This window comes from Thalassophryne amazonica, chromosome 14 (assembly GCF_902500255.1).
Source record: "Thalassophryne amazonica chromosome 14, fThaAma1.1, whole genome shotgun sequence".
Lineage (NCBI taxonomy): Eukaryota > Metazoa > Chordata > Actinopteri > Batrachoidiformes > Batrachoididae > Thalassophryne > Thalassophryne amazonica.
The window spans coordinates 16,725,748-16,749,583 of record NC_047116.1 but is presented as its reverse complement, the minus strand read 5'-3'; the positions used below and the strand labels follow the sequence as shown (position 1 = coordinate 16,749,583).

Sequence of the window (23,836 nt, the reverse complement as noted above, 5' to 3'; positions counted from 1 at the left end):
CTCGGCCAGATCTTTCAGGGCCTGTCCGAGTTTGGGGCCTTTGACCCCCGTGCTCTTCAGGAAGTGCTGTGTGGATGCTCCCACGAACCCCCTGCAGCTGACCGCCCAGCCTCTCTGCACTCAGCTGTGAGGTCGAGGTACCAGTCTTTTTTCCTCTCAAAGGCCTACTCTATTCCTAACTCCCATAGGACAGTGAGCTCGACAAGATCACTTCCTGAGCTGAGGCAGACCAAAGAATAATGTCCATTCGAAGGGCGAATGCATTTGTTGGATGCAACTCCACATTATATGGAGAACAGGTGCTGGTGGTCTTGAACCAGGGACGTTCTGTTTGAGAAGCAAGTGCACTGACCACTTAAGAGTTTTGACCTGTCTGGGCTACAAATGAAACACTGCTGTCTCTAACACCCCTGTCACACCTTGACAATTTAGCCAGCTTATGCCAGCATTTTTAATACACTTGGCATACATCTAATAAGTTATTGGTCAGTTTTTTATATTGAAGTTAAAAGCTTGTTGAAGCACGGTGATATACGTCGTTTTACAGCGAGTATGTTGTATTTTTTTTTTTTTTTTTGGCATCCACAATATTTTCAACATATACCAGCATATGACTCATACGTCCCACATACGCAGGCCATAAGTTGGAGGTAAGTTATGCGATTGTTGACACACATTTATTTTAAGTTACTCATAAGTTGAAATAGGTCCATTGATGCTGCCCATTGATTGGCTGAAAGCTGCAGTCATGTGAACATTTCAGACTGTTTCAAATATTAAAACCATACACACACAGAGTAAATATAAAGTCTTAATCTTACCTGTTCATTTCAGTCAGATTCATCATCACAGCCTGATGAAAACATATCCATGTAAAGCAGCCTGATTTTGGAAAACGACGTCTGAAAATACTTTAGTTCCTTGTCGAGCCTGATGAAACGTACAGAATAATAGTTGTGCTATGTGACTAAAAAGATTAATCCAGGTTTTGAGTATATTTCTTGTTACATGGGAAACAAGGTACCAGTAGATTCAGTAGAGTCTCACAAATCCAACAAGACCAAACATTCATGATATGCACACTCTTAAGGCTATGAAATTGGCTATTAGTAAAAAAAAAAAAGTAGAAAAGGGGGTGTTCACAATAATAGTAGCATCTGCTGTTGATGCTACAAACTCAAAACTATTATGTTCAAACTGCTTTTTTAGCAATCCTGTGAATCACTAAACTAGGATTTAGTTGTATAACCACAGTTTTTCATGATTTCTTCACATCTGCAAGGCATTAATTTTGTTGGTTTGGAACCAAGATTTTGCTTGTTTACTAGTGTGCTTGGGGTCATTGTCTTGTTGAAACACCCATTTCAAGGACATGTCCTCTTCAGCATAAGGCAACATGACCTCTTCAAGTATTCTGACATATCCAAACTGATCCATGATACCTGGTATGCGATATATAGGCCCAACACCATAGTAGGAGAAACATGCCCATATCATGATGCTTGCACCACCATGCACTATCTTCACTGTGAACTGTGGCTTGAATTCAGAGTTTGGGGGTCGTCTCACAAACTGTCTGCGGCCATTGGACCCCAAAACAACAGTTTTACTCTCATCAGTCCACAGAATATTCCTCCATTCCTCTTTAGGCCAGTTGATGTGTTCTTTGGCAAATTGTAACCTCTTCTGCACATGTCTTTTATTTAACAGACGGACTTTGCGGGGGATTCTTGCAAATAAATTAGCTTCACAAAGGTGTCTTCTAACTGTCACAGCACTTACAGGTAACTCCAGACTGTCTTTGATCATCCTGGAGCTGATCAGTGGGTGAGCCTTTGCCATTCTGGTTCTTCTATCCATTTTGATGGTTGTTTTCCATTTTTTTTCCACGCATCTCTGGTTTTTTGTCCATTTTAAAGCATTGGCGATCATTGTAGATGAACAGCCTATAATTTTTTGCATCTGCATATAAGTTGTCCCCTCTCCAATCAACTTTTTAATCAAACTACGCTGTTCTTATCAATGTCTTGAATGTCCCATTTTCCTCAGGCTTTCAAAGAGAAAAGCATGTTCAACAGGTGCTGGCTTCATCCTTACATAGGGGACACCTGATTCACACCTGTTTGTTCCACAGAATTGACGAACTCACTGACTGAATGCCACACTACTATTATTGTGAACACCCCCTTTTCTACTTTTTTTTTTACTAATAGCCCATTTTCATAGCCTTAAGAGTGTGCATATCATAAATGCTTGGTCTTGTTGGATTTGTGAGAATCTACTGAATCTACTGGTACCTTGTTTCCCATGTAACAATAAAAAATATACTCAAAACCTGGATTAATCTTTTTCGTCACGTAGCACTACTATTATTCTGAACACTACTGTAGCATTTTAAAAGAAGTCCCTCTGTGTTTTGTGCATTTCTCAGCCTGAACCAGAGAACGGTGATGCTTTGTGCCGCAACAAGAAAATTAATATGGAGTGGAGAGGCTGCGTGACAGCATATGCATGCTTGATGGCGGGCACGTCAATATTTATGTGTGCAACCTGTCAGATAAAAGCGTTCTGCCAGTGGTGGAAATGCAAACCAAGCTAGACTTAACTGTTCCAACCCATATCATACCGTGCAGTACCCCCCCCCCCCCAAACCGCTTGATGAAAATGGGGCTGTTAGCATACACTGGCTAAGTCATCAAAGTATGACAGCTGCATAACTTATTAGACATACACCAGCCTTCATATGGTTGTTCTACGCCAGTGTATGCCAGCATTAATACAGTCAACATACACTAGCTAAATGGCCTGTATCTCACTGGGCTGCAACTGTTGGCGAGTAGTTGTCGGCAGGCTCCGAACCTGTACAGGAAAACCCTATTGGATTTCAACTCCACTGTTTGTGACCGGAAGACCTATCTTTGTGGCCAGGATGGCGGCGGGATTCGAACACCAGACTGCTCGAACTGAAGACCAAAACTCTACCAGGTCAACCAAAGGGGAATTCGCCCCTTAGCCAAGCTACCAGGAACATCTGTTCAATCTGGACTTCACCTTGCTACACAACATTGAAAAATATGCATCTTAAAATATTAAAGTTTGCTCTTTTTTTCCTTTCATCACTTGCAAGTTATAAACAACAGAAGTCATGATAAGTTTCATTTAGATATTAAACAGTGGACAGGAAGCTTTTGGTGGTGGTGGTGGGTGTGGGGGGTGAGTTTCACTTTGGGGGACTGTGTCCAAAGGTTACGCTGCATTCCAGACAATTCTGACATCCTCTAAACTAAATAGTGTATCTAGTACATTCTTCAGTCTAGTAATGTGTATTTTATAATGTGGCACCCCCCCGAATCATCTGATGTGAACTTTCTACAGGGAGAATGAACAGAGTAAGAATTTCATTGTGTGGTATAACTGCCTGTTCTTACTGAGTACATGACAATAAAAAACACCCTAACTCAGAATTCAAAAATTCTCTGCTTGAAGTTATACATTGGAACAGATACAGATACTTTCCTTAGATTAACACTGGCTTGTTGTGCTTTTGGTCCTGATCCAGACGATGGTTGGTTTTAGGACTGTATGGACTCTAACCAGTGCAGGCCTGTAATGCTACCATACTGACCAAGAGGGATGCGGGAATTTTCCATTTCAGCCACTTTCTTAAAAATGTCAACAAGAAATTGATGCAAAAGTTAATATTTTTTAATTTTTGACACTGACACTGGCAAGTTTTCCAGGAATTCCCGGAAATCCGGGTATTTACCTCCGTGGCGAATGTTTCCGGGCTATTTTTACTTTTCTGTACCGCGTTGGATTTAGTCTGTGGGCTGATTTCATGATGTTTGTATTTGTACAATGTTTTGGAAACGTCTCTGAGGTGCCTCTCAATGTTTTCACGTCCTGATCCGAGACTGAATGCTAAATGTTACGTGCCACTGCATGTCCACACAGCAGCTAATGAGAGACGCCGTTACAGATTTTACTGTGAACTGCGCACCATGCTGAAACTACAAAACAAATGGATGAAAGGTTCTGCTGCAGGAAGATGATTTAAAGTTCATCATAAATAAATTTAAATGGTGCTGATTCAAGCAAAACTACCAAAACGGTGCCCTGGTTTTTTTAAATCATCGTTTATACAGAAAAGCTAACACTCTGGCAAGAGTTTGATCTTATTATATCATGTTTCAAAATCTGTCTGGGAAGAATTTACTTCAAATTGTCTCCATGCAAACTCTAGCCTGCTAAATCTGCATTTTATGGTTTCTTCTGTTACATAGGTGTGAAATATCAGCTGGAGGAAAATGTGCTAAACATTTAACATGCTCTAAAATTCAAATACTGATGTCAAAAAGTGTGTTTTGACAGAAAAATCTGTTTTACTGCGTTTCCCATTTATATAAGTGAAATAATCAAATTTAAACCGAAATCTGTGTTCCTGAGGAAGTGTTATTAGTGATTATAACGCCTGAATAGATCCTTGTGATTTGATTGGTGCTTTGTATGTCACGTGACATGGATTACTTGTCCCCTTTGTGTTACATATGTTTTGTACCATTGCACACTGTGACCACCGCACAGGCACACACTAGTGGGGGTGGCATAGCTCAGCATGGCGGAGTTTGTTTTGCTGACGGACGACGATTTGAACGAGCTAATTGAAGGCGCTAATTCTTCTAGCGCGCACACATACACACACACACACACACACAAACAAAACAAATCCACTAAGCTGTAAGACGTCTGAAGGCATGAAAAGCTGTTAGGATGAAAAACTGGACAAATTTCTGATGCGATTTTTCGCTGGACTATCTGACTGTTTATGCAAGTTGACTGAGAACAATTTTGGACTCCTATTTAAAGTTTGTGTTGGACTGTTTATGTTGATGGCACACACCAAAATGTACGTCCCTTTTCTGTTTATACCGAGCAGGGAGGCGAGGATGTTGACAGACGTACGTGAGTGACTTCATAGTCCATCCGACTCAGTTTCCGCCATGACCGCAAACCGGAAGTGCACTTTCGTCACCGCAAACAGGAAGTTAAAACAGAAGCATGATGGGAGAAACCGAGGTGCAAAATGGGAGAACGCCGTTACCTGGTTACAGCTGTCGCTGCGGTCATCCCGTCGGACACCAGCTGGCTGGCATAGGAATACAGTGAGTGAGCTGCATTATGGCTTCCATCAACAAAGTAGTTTGGAAAAATTAATTAATATATGAGGTCTGTCAATAAAGTAACGGTCCTTTTTATTTTTTTTCAAAACTATATGGGTTTCATTCATATGTTTTTACGTCAGACATGCTTGAACCCTCATGCGCATGCGTGAGTTTTTCCACGCCTGTCGGTTACGTCATTCGCCTGTGAGCACGCCTTGGGAAGGAGTGGTCCCACCCCCTCGTCGGATTTTCATTTTCTGGAAATGGCGGAATGATTTGGACTTTTTTTTTCCATCAGAATTTTTTCAGAAGCTGTTAGAGACTGGCACCTGGAAACCATTCGAAAAATTTATTTGGCTTTCGGTGAAAATTTTACGGGCTTCACAGAGAATAAGGACTGTTACTACAGCTTTAAGGATCCCTTTAAGGATGCTCGGCGCGCCGAGCTGCGACGCGGCACAAGCCACCAGACCATTTCTAAACGGATGGCTCTGTGGATACGAGACCGTCATGTGCTCTTTCTCTGGTTATCACAAGAGCTGGACATCAGCCATTTTCTGGCAGATTTCACTTTTAACAAGAGATTTTGTCATGGAAAGCTGCGCGGAGGCTTCGCGCATAAAGACCGATTCGCTTTGGAAGCGAGACAAAGAACACCTCCGTTTCGGCGTGTCAGAGGACAAGTTTGGACATGCCTATCTCGGCTTTCAATGCTTACCAGTCCAGTAAGTATCAGAGAAATTGTGGAGAGCTGGACATGTCCAGCTCTTGTGATAACCAGAGAAAGAGCACACGACGGTCTCGTATCCACAGAGCCATCCGTTTAGAAATGGTCCGGTGGCTTGTGCAACATCGTCGCAGCTCAGAGCGCGGCGTGCCGAGCGTCCTTAAAGGGGTCCTTAAAGCTGTAGTAATAGTCCTTATTCTCTGTGAAGCCCGTAAAATTTTCACCGAAAGCCAGATAAATTTTTCGAATGGTTTCCAGGTGCCAGTCTCTAACAGCTTCTGAAAAAATTCTGATGGAAAAAAAGTCCAAATCATTCCGCCATTTCCAGACAATGAAAATCCGACGAGGGGGCGGGACCACTCCTTCCCAAGGCGTGCTCACAGGCGAATGACGTAACCGACAGGCATGGAAAAACTCACGCATGCGCACGAGGGTTCAAGCATGTCTGACGTAAAAACATATGAATGAAATCCATATAGTTTTTGAAAAAAATAAAAAGGACCGTTACTTTATTGACAGACCTCGTATTCTGTTTGTGTACTAATTAATAGGCAGGAAATGCGTAGAAACGCCATTAGCTGGTTACCACTTTCGCTGTATTTGTTTTCTGCTCATCACACTGGACACCAGCGAAAGTATGGCGTAAGAATACACTGAGTGAGCCGCATTACTGCCATAACTTCAGTCAACAAAGTGAAGTGTCGCTTTCCGCTCTGAGGTGAAAGGGGGAAAAAAAACTCCCATCAGAATCTTACATTAAATAATCCAGTTACTTCTGTGTCGTGTAGATGCTGATTCATTCATAAATGTATGGTTTATGTATGGTAAAGTCTTCGTGTTTCCAAAACGGTCCATTGGCTCCGGATGGGGGGGGTGATGAGAGAGCATGAGAAGGGGGGCTTCAGTCATTTTCACAATGAAAAATTAACAGTTTTCACTAGAACTGTTTAGAAACTACAAACTGCTAATAAGCCTCAGTGTAACAGGAAAGTGTGTAAAAAGTTTTGATAATTGCAATTTAATACATGTTGTCAGTGCCAGATAAGTCAGGAGAATAAATATCTTTCGTTGGGTAAACATCACTTTCTTAATGAAATCATCAATCCCTGAAGAAAAATATTAAAATAATATTGTCCAATTGAATCTTCATTTTTTTTAAGCAGTATTTCAGTCAAACACCTTCAATATTTTTCCAGAGAAAAATGCTGCTCGGTCAAAGGCTTTACCTTCGTTATATTAAATTGATAAATGACAAGGATCTGTTTACGTTGACAAGGATCTCTTTTCATTGCTATATAAATGTTTTACTATATAAAACAAATGAATGTTTTTCATTCATTCAATGGAACTAATATTTCATGAGGTGAAGGATGGCACACACCAGGCTCATTGAATGGTGCGTTCCATCTTTCACTGAATTGAATTTCACCAAATGCTATTGAACTTATAAACATTCATTATTTGTGTACCACTACTGTGCAATAGTGCTATTTAGCGTGCAATTTTGGTTCTGACCCCTCTGGTGGACACCTGGGCACTGCCCAAGCAACCCAGAAGTTGCCCCCTCATTGGCTAGCAGCTGCAGAGCTAGCACACTAGTACGACAACCACTGGGCTACTTGCAGAGCCGCTGAGTCACGTTGCTAACCGGATGTTACGTAGCTCCAGTGACCAGCGCGTGGCGCGTGTGCACATGCACACTTGCTGTAACTAGTTTAGGAAAAAAAAAAAAATGGCGGGGTTTGTTTTTGTGACGGACGAGGATTTGAGCGAGCTTACAGACGGCGCTAATTCTTCTAACACAAAAAAACAAATTCAGTACGCCATCAGCCGTCTGGAGGCGTTTGCTGTGTTCGCTGGGACGTCTTTAGCTGAAGTAGAAGCGCTGACGGACGAAGAACTCGACACATTTCTGTCGCGATTTTTCGCAGGACTGAGAAAAGCAGACGGGAGTTTTTACACGAAGAAGTCGATGCATGGCATCAAGTACGGACTACATCGGCACTTTAAAGCCGTGAGAGATGTTGATATTACCAAACCTGATACGTTCCATCGCAGTTACGAGACGTACAAAGCGATGATGTGTAAACTGAAGCAGGCAGGAAAGGGATACATTAAGCACAGAAGTGCAATCACTAAGGAAGACATGGCCAAGATCTTTGCTTCTGATGTTCTCGATATCTCAACACCGATGGGTTTGCAGAATAAGGTCTTCATGGACGTTATGATATATATCGCCAACAGAGGACGTGAAAATCTGCGAGACATGAAAATAGATGACTTTGTAATGCAAACAAGTGAGAAGAATCTTCGCTACATTACGCACAAAAACACGCTGACCAAGCCCAGGGGACAGGACGAGGACGAAGGATTTAGTGGCTACATGTATGAGATTCCAGGTTCAAAAAGGTGCCCGGTCTCAACGTTTCTGTTATACAAAGCTGTGTTAAATCCTGCACTGGACTGTTTATGGCAGCGTCCTAAACCTACAGCCCCAGCGGAGGGTTCGTGGTACTGCAGCTCTCCATTAGGTGTCAACACTCTTGGAAACAAAATGAAAGAAATCGCGAAGGCAGCTGGTTGCACTAAGAAGTACACAAACCACAGTCTGAAGGCCACAGCGGTTACCGTCCTAGAACCTCTTGATCTCAAAGTACCTGTGATGCACACCAATATGTAAGTCCCTTTTCTGTTGTTTATAAATTAATAAAATATCAAATGATGATATGATCCATTCTAGGTGTCATATAAAACAAATAATGAATGTTTGTGATAGGGATAGACTGATAATCGGCTGGTGAATTATCGGTCAGCTGGTAATTGGCGGATAATCGACCGTGCCTAGTTTGTGAGTGCAATGGTAAGAATATTTCATTTGGTGAAAGATGAAATGTTCCATTCAACATGATGCAGTTAATGCATTACTCCTTCATGGGGAGCCTTAGAACTTTTCAGCCTACCCTCGTATGTTTGCCTGAGTATTTTGTTGGGCCTCAACAGAAACAAGCATACTTATTTTATTTTATTTGCTTTTTGTTACCGTTTTATGTATTTATGTTTTAATTTTATGCATGTTTACATTTTATACAAATTAAACCCAATCAGTATGAATTAAAATCAGTCAATCACTTATAAAAACATAAATTGCTGAATTGCTGTTTAGATAAATGTAGAGACAGAACAGTAACAATCCAAAGCAAATGTTTTGTTTACTAGACCTGGCAGCCAATCACAAGGCTGGTGACAAAGCAGTGCACTATGCTGGCCTCCAATTTGTTGGTTGTGTCATGTGACTAGTGACGGTAGGAGCGGTAAGTAGTCCAAAATGGCGGCGCCCTTCCTCAACATGTGGACACAGGCTTTCTGAAGTTTTGGGGTGAAAAAAAAAAATCAGAAACATCATGGAAGATTTCACAATTTTGAAAAGAGGGGACAGTCTAGCTTGTGATGAAAGCGTGAAGAACAGGTTTAGATGGCAGTGGTTAGAGGAAAAAGACAAAAATGGTGATTTTTTGTCTTCCTATATCAGGAAGATAAACCAGAAAGGTAAGCAGATACGTATTTTTAGTTATCACTTGTATTGTGCACAAGACAAATGTTGGCATTAATGTATTTTTTTATAATATTTGTTAAGTCAGGTTCTAGCCAGATGAGCAGTGATTTTCTGAGAGCCCTCACCTTTATTTTTATATTAAATAAAAAGGTTAAAAATGAATTTAGTATGTGTCAATATAAGCAATATTTGTGTCTTAAATAAATTGTATTTCAAATGATTACATTAAATATGAATTTATACATACTAGAAATGTATATGACAGCACTGTGATAGTCAGCTGACTGCTAAGCATTATCTGTACTTAAGCACTGTGAACTTTACAGAAATCGTAGAGAAATTTGACATTTGCACAAGATGTTCGACAATAGAATATTCAAATATTCATCGTCAATGAGATTAGCTATAATGTAATGATTTGTTTGTTTTTTCAGGAATTGCGTGGTGTACTATTTGCAAGTGTGAGCTTTTGTATGGCAGCAATGGCAAGAAAAGTATCTTGGGCCATGCAATCACTAAACTCCACACGAGACATAAATCAAGACGAGCGAAGTTGCGATCTTCTCTCACTGGAGCAAAGGAACAAAAATGTAAACTTCCCTATGGTGCTCCTCCAAATATTCCTCATGATATCAAATGTGCAGCAAGTGCTGAAGCATCACCAGTTGTCAATTCCAAACCTCCTGCCAAAACTGGTAAAACTCAGAAGTGAGTGAGGGTTTAACAATTTGATGCATTAAAGTGCCATAAATACTTGTATTGTTCCATTTCAGTTGATACTGAGAATGATAATTTTTGTGTTCTTTGAATTGTCATTTCCTTTATTGTGTAATTTTCTGAGCCACAATGTATGTTTTTTTAATTTATTTATGTTTAATTAAAGACAGGTAGCATGATACAAGTTGTATGAAAAGACTCTTCTCTGGGGTGGAAAAATTGACCTGACTCAACAAAAAAAATTGAATTCTTTGGGTTTTTTTTTTTTTTTTGGTGGGTAAATAGACCTGAAAAATGCATCCGAGATCTCAAATTTTTTCCGGGGAAGAACCCACAGGACCACCACCAAGGGCTTCGGGCATTGGACCCCTGCCAAAAACGTCAAGGTTTTTTTTTTCCATGGCTCACTAATCAAGAAAATCAATCAATTGATACCACAATATAATCATTAGATGCAGTACGAATTATCAATAATTCATAATTTTTCATTTACAACAATAGTTTGAATACTCTATTGTCAAACATCTTGTGCAAATGTCATTGATCACTGGTTACTGTCACTGTTTCGGTACTCTGGCAAAATAATTTCCTTTGGGATAAATAAAGTTGATCTTATTCTCTTTCAAAGAACCATACATGGAAAAATACAGATCTTAAAATATTAAAGTTTGCTCTTTTTTGGCCTTTCCAGTCCTTTATGCACGTTATAAAGAACAGAAGCCACAATAAGTTTCATTTAGATATTAGAGTGGTAGTGGGGATGAGTTTCCCTTTGAGGTGCGGGGTCCAAAGGGTTGCACTGCATTCCAGGCAACTCAGAATTCAAAAATTCTCTGCTTGAAAACGCATGTCAGAACAGATTCGTGTGGACTGATGTTGAAAGTCACCTGTGTCTGTGTCAAATAATTAAAAGTACTCACTTTTGCAACAATTTCTTGACATTTTCAAGAAGAAAGTGGCTGAAATGGAAAATTCCAACATCCAAGGCAGCATTTATAGGCTTGCACTGGATATACAGTACTAAAACCAGGGCCGACCAACCAGCTTCTGGATCAGGACCAACTGGACAACAAATAAATGTTAAATATATGTAAGAAAAGGGTGTAGGATAGAAAACTGCACACACTGTGGTGTGTGTTGTTATTATTTTTTACAGTTAGGTTGTTTTTAGACTGCGTCTTCCATGGTCACCTTGACATGGATCGCAGTGCCTTCTAGTTACTCTTTGTGTACAATTTGTTTTACCAAAACAAATCCAGTCGTGATTTGTAGTTCCACAGACAAGTGATTCTTAATCCAACTTGCAAGCTATACAGAGCTTCCCCCCCACGCACACACACATTTATTCTTTTTTTGACCAAAAACACATTTCCTAAAAGAGGGGGCGGTAGTGCAGTCATTTGAACAACTTTTGATTGGCTGATGGAGTCATTGCAAAATTAAGACCTCGAGTTCTAAACAGTTTGTGATCATTAGTGATCATGTCGACTTTTCTGTCGCAGACATGAAGGCAGAGCCTCCAAACGTACCCGTGAAAACTGGAGGAAGAGGCTGTGCAGTGATTCAGGTTAGAATGGCGTTTGTCAAAAATGAAGGTTTTGTTGGATGTTGACTTATTAACAACATGATTTGAATAATAGAAGCCACCAGTTTCTGTGACTTCTCTTTTCTAGAAGAGGAGAAACCAAATTTAGAACTCGCCCCAATCGAATCTGACCCAGATGAGGGTCCAAGCACTGTGTCGGCACTCCAGGTTAGTACCGTACGCATATCCAGCGAAACCATGTACTGATGTAAAGATGATTAATAATCTGCTTTCTCACCCCCCCCATTTTTCATCATTTCTCTGTTGAACACCTCAGCGTATCAGGTATGGTCACTGCCTTATGGTAATTTTCACTTTTAAGCTTTTAACACGTCTTAGAAGTTTCTTGCTAAGGCGGTGTGGTTTGGGCTTCCCAGTATGGTGAGTCAGGCAGAACTTGGCATTTACAAGGGAATAAAAGATGGGGCTGCAAAACACACTTATTGACTGACTGAATTGTATGAAATGATTAATTAATTCTGCCCCCTCCCACAGACGCAATGCTGAGGGTTCCACATCAGGTAGGTCCCGTGGTTCATACAGAGCATGTGGTCGAGCTTTGCTTCAGAAATAGTTTGACAGTTCCCGACTGTTCCCTCAGGAAATGGGCTGTCGGCTGAGGACACGGACGATGATGAAACGTTCATAGAATCGGTGAGTTGTGACGTGACACAATGTCAGAAAGGTCAGATGTACATAGGGTGGGACTGGGGCTGAGTTTTTGGATCATCTACACAGTCTGAAAAACACACACAATCAGAAAATCTTAAGACATCTATGTATTTTTTGAAAAATAACAGTCCAGTCCAAAAATACTTATGGACCCAGCTGAATTCTACATTCTCACAGCAGGCAGCAGAATGAAAGTGTTCCTGTTTCTGATTCAGGATGCCGACTCAGACAGTGTTGTGGAAGAGGCCGTCTGCATGGAATCTGACAGGCAGCGAACAGCAGGTATTATCAGTTAAGGAACAAACGGGCAGCTTTTCATTGCATCCTGTAACAGTCTGAACCCCCAAACATGTCTATGGAAATGAAATGTCGTTTCTGCAGTATAACTGTTTCAGTGTTGTAAAATCATAAAAGGTGCAAGTTTAGTGTCTTTAAAAATTTATTTTGCAAAAAATTTTAAGGGGGGGTGCTGAACACAGTTTCCTGTTAAGTGTTTTTCCAAGTGCTTATGAGTGTTACCAGTAATGGTGTGATGGAGGGTTCATATGTTCTGTTTCTTTTTCTTCCTTTCTGCATTCTCATTTTTCGTCACACGTCTGTTGTTCTCCACTAAATCATCAAGGCTTGAGGGACACAGAGTTTTTGGACTTTTAACAGGATCCACAACTCAAAGCAAACTGTGTCTGTGTGTGTGTATATATGTATGTATGTATGTATGTATGTATGTATGTATGTATGTACAGTAGTGTTCAGAATAATAGTAGTGCTATGTGACTAAAAAGATTAATCCAGGATTTGAGTATATTTCTTATTGTTACATGGGAAACAAGGTACCAGTAGATTCAGTAGATTCTCACAAATCCAACAAGACCAAGCATTCATGATATGCACACTCTTAAGGCTATGAAATTGGGCTATTAGTAAAAAAAAAAAAAAAAAGTAGAAAAGGGAGTGTTCACAATAATAATAGTTGACGCTACAAACTCAAACTATTATGTTCAAACTGCTTTTTTAGCAATCCTGTGAATCACTAAACTAGTATTTACAACCTTTGGCAAAAATTATGGAAGCACCGGCCTCGGAGGATGTTCATTCAGTTGTTTAATTTTGTAGAAAAAAAGCAGATCACAGACATGTCATCTTTATAAATCTCATTGGAACGGCACCAAACAAAAGTTCCAGCATCATCACCTTGCCCAATGCAGATTCGAGATACATCACTGAATATGACTTTCATCCAGTCATCCACAGTCCACGATTGCTTTTCCTTAGCCCATTGTAACCTTGTTTTTTTCTGTTTAGGTGTTAATGATGGCTTTCGTTTAGCTTTTCTGTATGTAAATCCCATTTCCTTTAGGCGGTTTCTTACAGTTTGGTCACAGACGTTGACTCCAGTTTCCTCCCATTCGTTCCTCATTTGTTTTGTTGTGCATTTTCGATTTTTGAGACATATTGCTTTAAGTTTTCTGTCTTGACGCTTTGTCTTCCTTGGTCTACCAGTATGTTTGCCTTTAACAACCTTCCCATGTTGTTTGTATTTGGTCCAGAGTTTAGACACAGCTGACTGTGAACAACCAACATCTTTTGCAACATTGCGTGATGATTTACCCTCTTTTAAGAGTTTGATAATCCTCTCCTTTGTTTCAGTTGACATCTCTCGTGTTGGAGCCATGATTCATGTCAGTCCACTTGGTGCAACAGCTCTCCAAGGTGTGATCACTCCTTTTTAGATGCAGATCACTCCTTTTTAGATGCAGACTAACGAGCAGATCTGATTTGATGCAGGTGTTAGTTTTGGGGATGAAAATTTACAGTGTGATTCCATAATTTATTCCTCAGAATTGAGCGAGTCCATATTTTTTTCCCTCTGCTTGGTCTAACAAAGTAACCGTTACTGACTGCCACAATTTTTTTCCTGATTTCTTACAGTGTTTCTTAAAGCCAGAAAGTTGCCATTTGAAATGACTTTAGTTTTGTGTCATGTCTGTGATCTGTTTTTTTTTCTACAAAATTAAACAACTGAATGAACATCCTCCGAGGCCAGTGATTCCATAATTTTTGCCAGGGGTTGTAGCAGACCGATTCAGATTCATGCAAGGACACAATGACAGTCACAGCAGTAACCTCAACAGCGGCAGAAGTGAACCAGATCGGAGAGAAGCGCAATGGTAAAACTGAGCCACTATTTGTGGGATGATGTTTCATGAAAATATTGTGAACTTCCACAGTGACTGTGGTGCAACCTGCAACGTCATTCCGATCAACCTGCTGAGTCCAGATGTGAAATTGGAGCACACGGACAAAGTACTAATTATGTATAATAAGTCAAAGTACGCCTCCTCCATGGCCGGTGATTCCATAATTAATGCCAGGGGTTGTAGTTGTATAACCACAGTTTTTCATGATTTCTTCACATCTGCGAGGCATTAATTTTGTTGGTTTGGAACCAAGTTTTTGCTTATTTAATAGTGTGCTTGGGGTCATTGTCTTGTTGAAACACCCATTTCAAGGGCATGCCCTCTTCAGCATAAGGCAACATGACCTCTTCAAGTATTTTGACATATCCAAACTGATCCATGATAGCTGGTATGTGATATATAGGCCCAACACCATAGTAGGAGAAACATGCCCATATCATGATGCTTGCACCACCATGCTTCACTGTCTTCACTGTGAACTGTGGCTTGAATTCAGAGTTTGGGGGTCGTCTCACAAACTGTCTGCAGCCCTTGGACCCAAAAAGAACGATTTTACTCTCATCAGTCCACAAAATATTCCTCCATTTCTCTTTAGGCCAGTTGATGTGTTCTTTGGCAATTTGTAACCTCTTCTGCATGTCTTTTATTTAACAGAGGGACTTTGCAGGGGATTCTTGCAAATAAATTAGCTTCACACAGGCATCTTCTAACTGTCACAGCACTTACAGGTAACTCCAGACTGTCTTTGATCATCCTGGAGCTGATCAATGGGTGAGCCTTTGCCATTCTGGTTATTCCTCTATCCATTTTGATGGTCATTTTCTGTTTTCTTCCACGTGTCTTTTTTTTTTTTTTTTTGTCCATTTTAAAGCATTGGAGATCATTGTAGATAAACAGCCTATAATTTTTTGCACCTGTGTATAAGTTTTTCCCTCTCCAATAAACTTTTTAATCAAACTACGCTGTTCTTCTGAGCAATGTCTTGAGCGTCCCATTTTCCTCAGGCTTTCAAAGAGAAAAGCATGTTCAACAGGTGCTGGCTTCATCCTTAAATACGGGACACATGATTCACACCTGTTTGTTCCACAAAATTGAAGAACTCACTGAATGAATGCCACACTACTATTATTGTGAATACCCCCTTTTTTTTCTAATAGCCCAATTTCATAGCCTTAAGAGTGTGCATATCATGAATGCTTGGTCTTGTTGGATTTGTGAGACTCTACTGAATCTACTGGTACCTTGTTTCCCATGTAACAATAAGAAATGTACTCAAAACCTGGATTAATCTTTTTAGTCACATAGCACTACTATTATTCTGAACACTACTGTGTGTGTGTGTGTGTGTGTGTGTGTATATATATATATATATATATATATATGAGAGAGAGAGAAAAGGCGACATTGAAGGAAATTTGAAACTGCTGGCTAAGGCTAAGCGTAAATGTGGTAAGATTGTAATTCACGCCGGCAGTAATAACACCCGGTTACGCCAATCGGAGGTCACTAAAATTAACATTGAATCGGTGTGTAACTTTGCAAAAACAATGTCGGACTCTGTAGTTTTCTCTGGGCCCCTCCCCAATCGGACCGGGAGTGACATGTTTAGCCGCATGTTCTCCCTGAATTGCTGGCTGTCTGAGTGGTGTCCAAAAAATGAGGTGGGCTTCATAGATAATTGGCAAAGCTTCTGGGGAAAACCTGGTCTTGTTAGGAGAGACGGCATCCATCCCACTTTGGATGGAGCAGCTCTCATTTCTAGAAATCTGGCCAATTTTCTTAAATCCTCCAAACTGTGACTATCCAGGGTTGGGACCAGGAAGCAGAGTTGTAGTCTTACACACCTCTCTGCAGCTTCTCTCCCCCTGCCATACCCTCATTACCCCATCCCCGTAGAGACGGTGCCTGCTCCCAGACCACCAATAACCAGCAAAAATCTATTTAAGCATAAAAATTCAAAAAGAAAAAATAATATAGCACCTTCAACTGCACCACAGACTAAAACAGTTAAATGTGGTCTATTAAACATTAGATCTCTCTCTTCTAAGTCCCTGTTAGTAAATGATATAATAATTGATCAACATATTGATTTATTCTGCCTTACAGAAACCTGGTTACAGCAGGATGAATATGTTAGTTTAAATGAGTCAACACCCCCGAGTCACACTAACTGCCAGAACGCTCGTAGCACGGGCCGAGGTGGAGGATTAGCAGCAATCTTCCACTCCAGCTTATTAATTAATCAAAAACCCAGACAGAGCTTTAATTCATTTGAAAGCTTGACTCTTAGTTTTGTCCATCCAAATTGGAAGTCCCAAAAACCAGTTTTATTTGTTGTTATCTATCGTCCACCTGGTCGTTACTGTGAGTTTCTCTGTGAATTTTCGGACCTTTTGTCTGACTTAGTGCTTAGCTCAGATAAGATAATTATAGTGGGCGATTTTAACATCCACACAGATGCTGAGAATGACAGCATCAACACTGCATTTAATCTATTGTTAGACTCGATTGGCTTTGCTCAAAATGTAAATGAGTCCACCCACCACTTTAATCATACCTTAGATCTTGTTCTGACTTATGGTATGGAAATTGAAGACTTAACAGTATTCCCTGAAAACCCCCTTCTATCTGATCATTTCTTAATAACATTTACATTTACTCTGATGGACTACCCAGCAGTGGGGAATAAGTTTCATTACAGTAGAAGTCTTTCAGAAAGCGCTGTAACTAGGTTTAAGGATATGATTCCTTCTTTATGTTCTCCAATGCCATATACCAACACAGGGCAGAGTAGCTACCTAAACTCTGTGAGTGAGAGAGATTATCTCGTCAATAGTTTTATATCCTCTTTAAGGACAACTTTTGATGCTGTAGCTCCTCTGAAAAAGAGAGCCTTAAATCAGAAGTGCCTGACTCCGTGGTATAACTCACAAACTCGCAGCTTAAAGCAGATAACCAGTACGTTGGAGAGGAAATGGCGTCTCGCTAATTTAGAAGATCTTCACTTAGCCTGGAAAAAGAGCCTGTTGCTCTATAAAAAATTCAAAAATTCTTGAAAGGGTAGTTGTAAAACAGCTAACTGATCATCTGCAGAGGAATGGTCTATTTGAAGAGTTTCAGTCAGGTTTTAGAATTCATCATAGTACAGAAACAGCATTAGTGAAGGTTACAAATGATCTTCTTATGGCCTCAGACAGTGGACTCATCTCTGTGCTTGTTCTGTTAGACCTCAGTGCTGCTTTTGATACTGTTGACCATAAAATTTTATTACAGAGATTAAAGCATGCCATAGGTATTAAAGGCACTGCGCTGCGGTGGTTTGAATCATATTTATCTAATAGATTACAATTTGTTCATGTAAATGGGGAATCTTCTTCACAGACTAAGGTTAATTATGGAGTTCCACAAGGTTCTGTGCTAGGACCAATTTTATTCACTTTATACATGCTTCCCTTAGGCAGTATTATTAGACGGCATTGCTTAAATTTTCATTGTTACGCAGATGATACCCAGCTTTATCTATCCATGAAGCCAGAGGACACACACCAATTAGCTAAACTGCAGGATTGTCTTACAGACATAAAGACATGGATGACCTCTAATTTCCTGCTTTTAAACTCAGATAAAACTGAAGTTATTGTACTTGGCCCCACAAATCTTAGAAACATGGTGTCTAACCAGATCCTTACTCTGGATGGCATTACCCTGACCTCTAGTAATACTGTGAGAAATCTTGAAGTCAGTTTTGATCAGGATATGTCATTCAATGCGCATATTAAACAAATATGTAGGACTGCTTTTTTGCATTTGCGCAATATCTCTAAAATTAGAAAGGTCTTGTCTCAAGAGTGATGCTGAAAAACTAATTCATGCATTTATTTCCTCTAGGCTGGACTATTGTAATTCATTATTATCAGGTTGTCCTAAAAGTTCCCTGAAAAGCCTTCAGTTAATTCAAAATGCTGCAGCTAGAGTACTGACAGGGACTAGAAGGAGAGAGCATATTTCACCCATATTGGCTTCTCTTCATTGGCTTCCTGTTAATTCTAGAATAGAATTTAAAATTCTTCCTCTTACTTATAAGGTTTTGAATAATCAGGTCCCATCTTATCTTAGGGACCTCATAGTACCATATCACCCCAATAGAGCGCTTCGCTCTCAGACTGCAGGCTTACTTGTAGTTCCTAGGGTTTGTAAGAGAAGAATGGAAGGCAGAGCCTTCAGCTTTCAGGCTCCTCTCCTGTGGAACCAGCTCCCAATTCGGATCAGGGAGACAGACACCCTCTCTACTTTTAAGATTAGGCTTAAAACTTTCCTTTTTGCTAAAGCTTATAGTTAGGGCTGGATCAGGTGACCCTGAACCATCCCTTAGTTATGCTGCTATAGACTTAGACTGCTGGGGGGTTCCCATGATCAACTCAACTCAATCAACTTTTTTTCTTATATAGCGCCAAATCACAACAAACAGTTGCCCCAAGGCGCTCCACATTGCAAGGCAAGGCCATACAATAATTATGAAAAACCCCAACGGTCATGATGCACTGTTTCTTTCTCTTTTTGCTCTGTATGCACCACTCTGCATTTAATCATTAGTGATCGATCTCTGCTCCCCTCCACAGCATGTCTTTTTCCTGGTTCTCTCCCTCAGCCCCAACCAGTCCCAGCAGAAGACTGCCCCTCCCTGAGCCTGGTTCTGCTGGAGGTTTCTTCCTGTTAAAAGGGAGTTTTCCTTCCCACTGTAGCCAAGTGCTTGCTCACAGGGGGTCGTTTTGACCGTTGGGGTTTTTCCGTAATTATTGTATGGCTTTGCCTTACAATATAAAGCGCCTTGGGGCAACTGTTTGTTGTGATTTGGCGCTATATAAATAAAATTGATTTGATTTGATATATATACTCAAAACATGGGAAAAAGTGATTTGATGCAGATGGGTATTTAAGATTAGATTGTTCTTTTTCCTGGTGGAATCTATTGGAGCAGATGATTAGTTCAAGGATCTGAAATCTTGATGGCTTTTGTGTTTACAGAGCATATCAGAACATGCCTTTCAAACCCACCAGCAGGTTTTAGGGTTAAATGACAAATCAGGAAGACAAAAAGATGATTTTTAAAGCAAATAAAATGTGACACTGACCTGAGAGGGGGGGGAAATGGAATGTTTGGTCACCTACAGTGACCAAACATTCCAATGTTTTTTTTTTTGTTTTTTTTTTTTGACAAACTGATCCAATTATGTTTCTGAATTCTCTCCCCCCCCCCCCCCCCCCATTTAGGGTGCAGTCCTATGCGGAATCCAAGCAAACACATTAAATCGGACCACAATCCTGGTTCTCATTCTGCGGAGACCAGTCCACCTCCTGATATCTCCGACCCTGCTCCACTTCCATCCCAGGGACCAGCTGGTTCACAGTCTCCGTGTCCCACCATCTCTATCCCCACCCACTGCTCGCCCACTCCGTCCTTGCACTCGCTCCCTCCTTCTCCTGTTTCCCTTCACTCGGTTCCAGAACTCACCCTCGACGCCACCAGCTTCTGGAAAAGCTGCAACGCAGCTGGCTGCACAGAGGCCATCTTCTCTGAATTTATCAGAGACATGAACCGGATCTTCAGCAGGATTCAGTGCGATCAGGCCAGCCAGGAGGGTGAGGACGCAGCAGAATTTAAAAAATAAATTAATTAATTAATTAAACAGAGTGGAATAACGGTTTCTCTTCTGTCTGCAGATTATAATGTTGCCCTAAAAGTGATCATGTCATCTGGTAAACTGACAGATCTTGTGTCCAAGCAACACACAGGTAAGAGCCTGAATTAAAAAAAAAAAAAGTTCCAAAGCTGTACTTTAATCCACTACTTTATCAAACTAACCTGAGTGTGTTGGCTCATGAGCTAACGGAGGCTTCAGAAATAAAGCTCTCATTTTAAGAGTCAAAAACCATGTAACTTTTTTTTAAAGTTCATCCCAAAAACTACTGTGATCGTATTTTCTCATAGCTGACCTGCTGTGAAGAAATTTCTACAAATTTTCTCTTTATAGCTTTTACCAGCACACAGCCAGGTCTGTGAAAACTCTGCGGATTCGCAAAATTCCACGGATTTCATCTTGGGGGGGGTTGGGGGGGGTTAGTGTTTTACTCAGTAATCATGATCGTCACTGAGTTCTTAAAATGTCTATCACAAAGTGTTGTTTTTTTATGACATCGTGCAAGTTTTATAAGTCCGTGGACACTATAGTGCACTACAGATACAAATCAGTGTCCTCAGAGCCGCGGAGTTTCGAGGAGAAAAATCCCTCTCAAAGCCTGGCTGTTGCGACAGTTGTCGTAAAGCGGGACTGTTTGGTTGCTGCTGCGGCGCTGTGTGTCTCCTGCGCGAAGCTTAAGCTAAACCATGGCTGCAAAATCTCCGTCTGTATACGGATGTCCGTCCAATTTTTATTTTCTGGTTCCGTTTATTCCGTCATTTATGATCGCTAACTGAAAAAAAAAAATATTTTATTGCTTCATTTTGACACAGAACGGGAGAGAAGGACGGAATTTGCTTTAAAATGTATTCCATACGGAGTCCGCCATTACAGGAAGCGGTCGTGGGTGAACAGTGGTGTTCTGGGCAGCGACTCTTGTCACCGCGCTCATGTGAGCAAAACCTCCGTTTATGGATTTCCGTCCAATTTTTTTTTCCATGTTCCGTTTATATCGTCGTATAAAACCGCTAATTTTAAAAAATATATATATTTTATGGCTTTATTTGGACACGAAACGCGCTCCTATCAAACCGGGTGTCCCTATGAGAAAATCAAACTCACCCCTCTCTTCTTCTACGGTGTTTAAAGGCAGCCGGCATCCTTATTGTTGGACTGCTGCCACCTACTGTATCAGGCCGTTAAAGCAACCCTAAGTCCTCTCATTGAATACCGTGTCTTTCAAGTATTTAAAAAGGCAACACTTCCTCCTCTCACTGGACTTTACCGCTAAAATACTTCCTACAGAAACTCCTTTCAGGCCTTACAATTGATTTTCTTTCGTTTTTACACTTTATAGCTTTATTTTGACATGAAATGCACTCCTCTCCAAACGTGTGTCCCGGTGATGAAATCTAACTTACCCCTCTCTTCTTCTACGGCACTTAATGGCATTGCACTGCTGCCACCTGCTGCATGAGTCCATTATAGCAGTACTAAATCCTCTCGATGAGTCCAGTGTCTTTCAAGTACTTAAAAAGTCAACACTTCCCCCTCTCGACCTTCTGGCTAAATTGCTTTCTACATAAACTTCTTTTAGTACTTAACAACTGATTTATTAAATTTTTACTCTTTAATCGATTAAAAAAAGACAAGATATATTTTGTAAAATAAAATATTTTGAAGTAAAATAAAATGCTAATACTGTAAAAGTGTTCATTGGTTATGATTTTTATAATTTATATTAAAACTTGTGGCATTTGAAAGTGCTGGATTGTGGTGACAGTATTTCACAAGACTTAAAATTCAGTTGGTCTGGTGGTTCAATCAATCAATCAATTTTTTTTTATTTCAAACTTAGTTGTCAATTCCAGTATCATGGCAGTTCACAATATAAGCAAATCAAATGAACAAAGCTTCTTTGTACTCTCTGTACCTCTACACTCATATGAAAAAATAAACAAGATCAAAAAAGAAGCAAAACAAAAAATGACAAAGTTCGAAAGGGAGTGGGAAGAAGTAAAAATCCCACCCCAGTGCACATATCTTCAGTGGTTGCTTAATTGACAGTAAATACAACTGCAGTTAATTTACAATACCTAAATATATTTACAATTTCCCCCAAAAAGTGATCTCCAAATTAAATAAAACATTAAAAAAGAAAACTCAGCAGTGCCACACAGATAACATGAATGCAGAATGCCACCATAGACTTCCTTTTTTTTTAAATCTAATAACAGCCATGGACTTGCTGCCAGTAGAACTGCAGGTTGAGGTGCTGAAGTATGTAGGTATCGTGGACCTACTCAGTGTGGAGAAGGCCTACGGCCACATGCCATCCATCCGCACACCAAGTCTTTGGAGAGAGGTGAAGATGTACAGGGTTGATGGCCAGTACTTGCCAGAAGTGTGGGAGTTTATGACCAAGGAAGTGGGATGCCACTTGAAGGAATTTCATTTGCCCTACATGGCAGAAGAAGAGATAAGCTTCAACAATGGGGGAAAAAGACTTTTCATTGGCAATACTTATCATGTCTTTTAGTGTCTTTAAGTGTATTATTTATTTTACCAGGTATAGCATAAAGGTTCGAATAATTTATTTATTTTGTAAGACACACTTAGGATTTGATTAATTGTGTAGAATGAAAGCAGAAATTATAGTCAGTTAAATTATTGCAGACAGTCATTCCATTTGTGGATGGTAACTTATTACGGACACATACTGTCATACAAAATAGTAAATAAATTTGTGATGAAATAAATACATTTTAGTCATTTTTTGCAGTATGATAAGAGTCAAAAAGCACTGTTTTAGGCAAAGGAAAACTGTCCAAATTGCACTCAGAATGCACAAAATTGCACCATTTTTTTCCCAAAATTTCCAGGGGGGCATGCCCCCAGACCGCCCTGAGATGACTTCGTGGCTTCACCGCACAGTCCGTCCACTCACGGAAAATGTTCAGTCAAAAAATTTTCAGTTGCTTGCAGCCATGGTTAAATGTAGCATATGGACATCGTAGACCTTTAGAGCTCTAAAGTTTTTAAAGAGTTGTGCAGCATTTCTCTCTCACGGACCAACGTCAGACAGAGAGAAGATGGCGAGAAAGACTTTGAAAAAGTCTTACGACGACAAGAATCCGTGGAATTGTTGCTGGCTTCTTGAACACACCTGAAAGATTAAAGAAACGAGAAAAGTGAACTGTGCCACCAGGAAACACGGTAATAATTTTTCTCTTTGGAAAATGACCATTGTGCTGTTCAAACAGGATTTTAGACAACATTATGTGACTTTTTTTTCGTTAATCTAGACTTTCTTTCATTGGAAGAAAGACTGGCTTTGAATGGATTTACATGAATTTACACAAGAATGTAAATGAGTTTTTATTAATGTAGACTTTTTTCATGGGAAAAAGACACTGTGACTTTGAGTAGATTTATAGGAATTTACACAAGAATATATTGCTTTTTTTTCTTTTTTTTTACTATAAGGTATGTTATTGATATTTTACCATGATTTTCAAAATATTCTACAAGCTTTAGCTGTGGT

General features: G+C 40.1%; 2 protein-coding genes across 2 annotated transcripts in view; both read left to right on the top strand.

The window, feature by feature from the left end:
* Window positions 1–23,836, top strand: part of phf11 (PHD finger protein 11) — a 69,448-nt gene that overhangs the window by 43,871 nt on the left and 1,741 nt on the right. Inside the window, exons 10-17 of the mRNA XM_034185891.1 lie at window positions 11,662–11,726; window positions 11,833–11,912; window positions 12,022–12,029; window positions 12,240–12,265; window positions 12,346–12,398; window positions 12,632–12,698; window positions 19,886–20,254; window positions 20,336–20,407. Coding sequence (XP_034041782.1) covers window positions 11,662–11,726; window positions 11,833–11,912; window positions 12,022–12,029; window positions 12,240–12,265; window positions 12,346–12,398; window positions 12,632–12,698; window positions 19,886–20,254; window positions 20,336–20,407 — 740 coding nt within the window. The remainder of the gene's footprint in view (window positions 1–11,661; window positions 11,727–11,832; window positions 11,913–12,021; window positions 12,030–12,239; window positions 12,266–12,345; window positions 12,399–12,631; window positions 12,699–19,885; window positions 20,255–20,335; window positions 20,408–23,836) is intronic.
* LOC117524156 (uncharacterized protein KIAA1958-like) lies at window positions 7,591–10,046 on the top strand. The gene is made up of 2 exons (XM_034185892.1): window positions 7,591–8,565; window positions 9,877–10,046. Exons 1-2 carry the CDS (start codon window positions 7,622–7,624, stop codon window positions 9,905–9,907), a joined length of 975 nt encoding a protein of 324 aa, XP_034041783.1. The 5' UTR covers window positions 7,591–7,621; the 3' UTR covers window positions 9,908–10,046.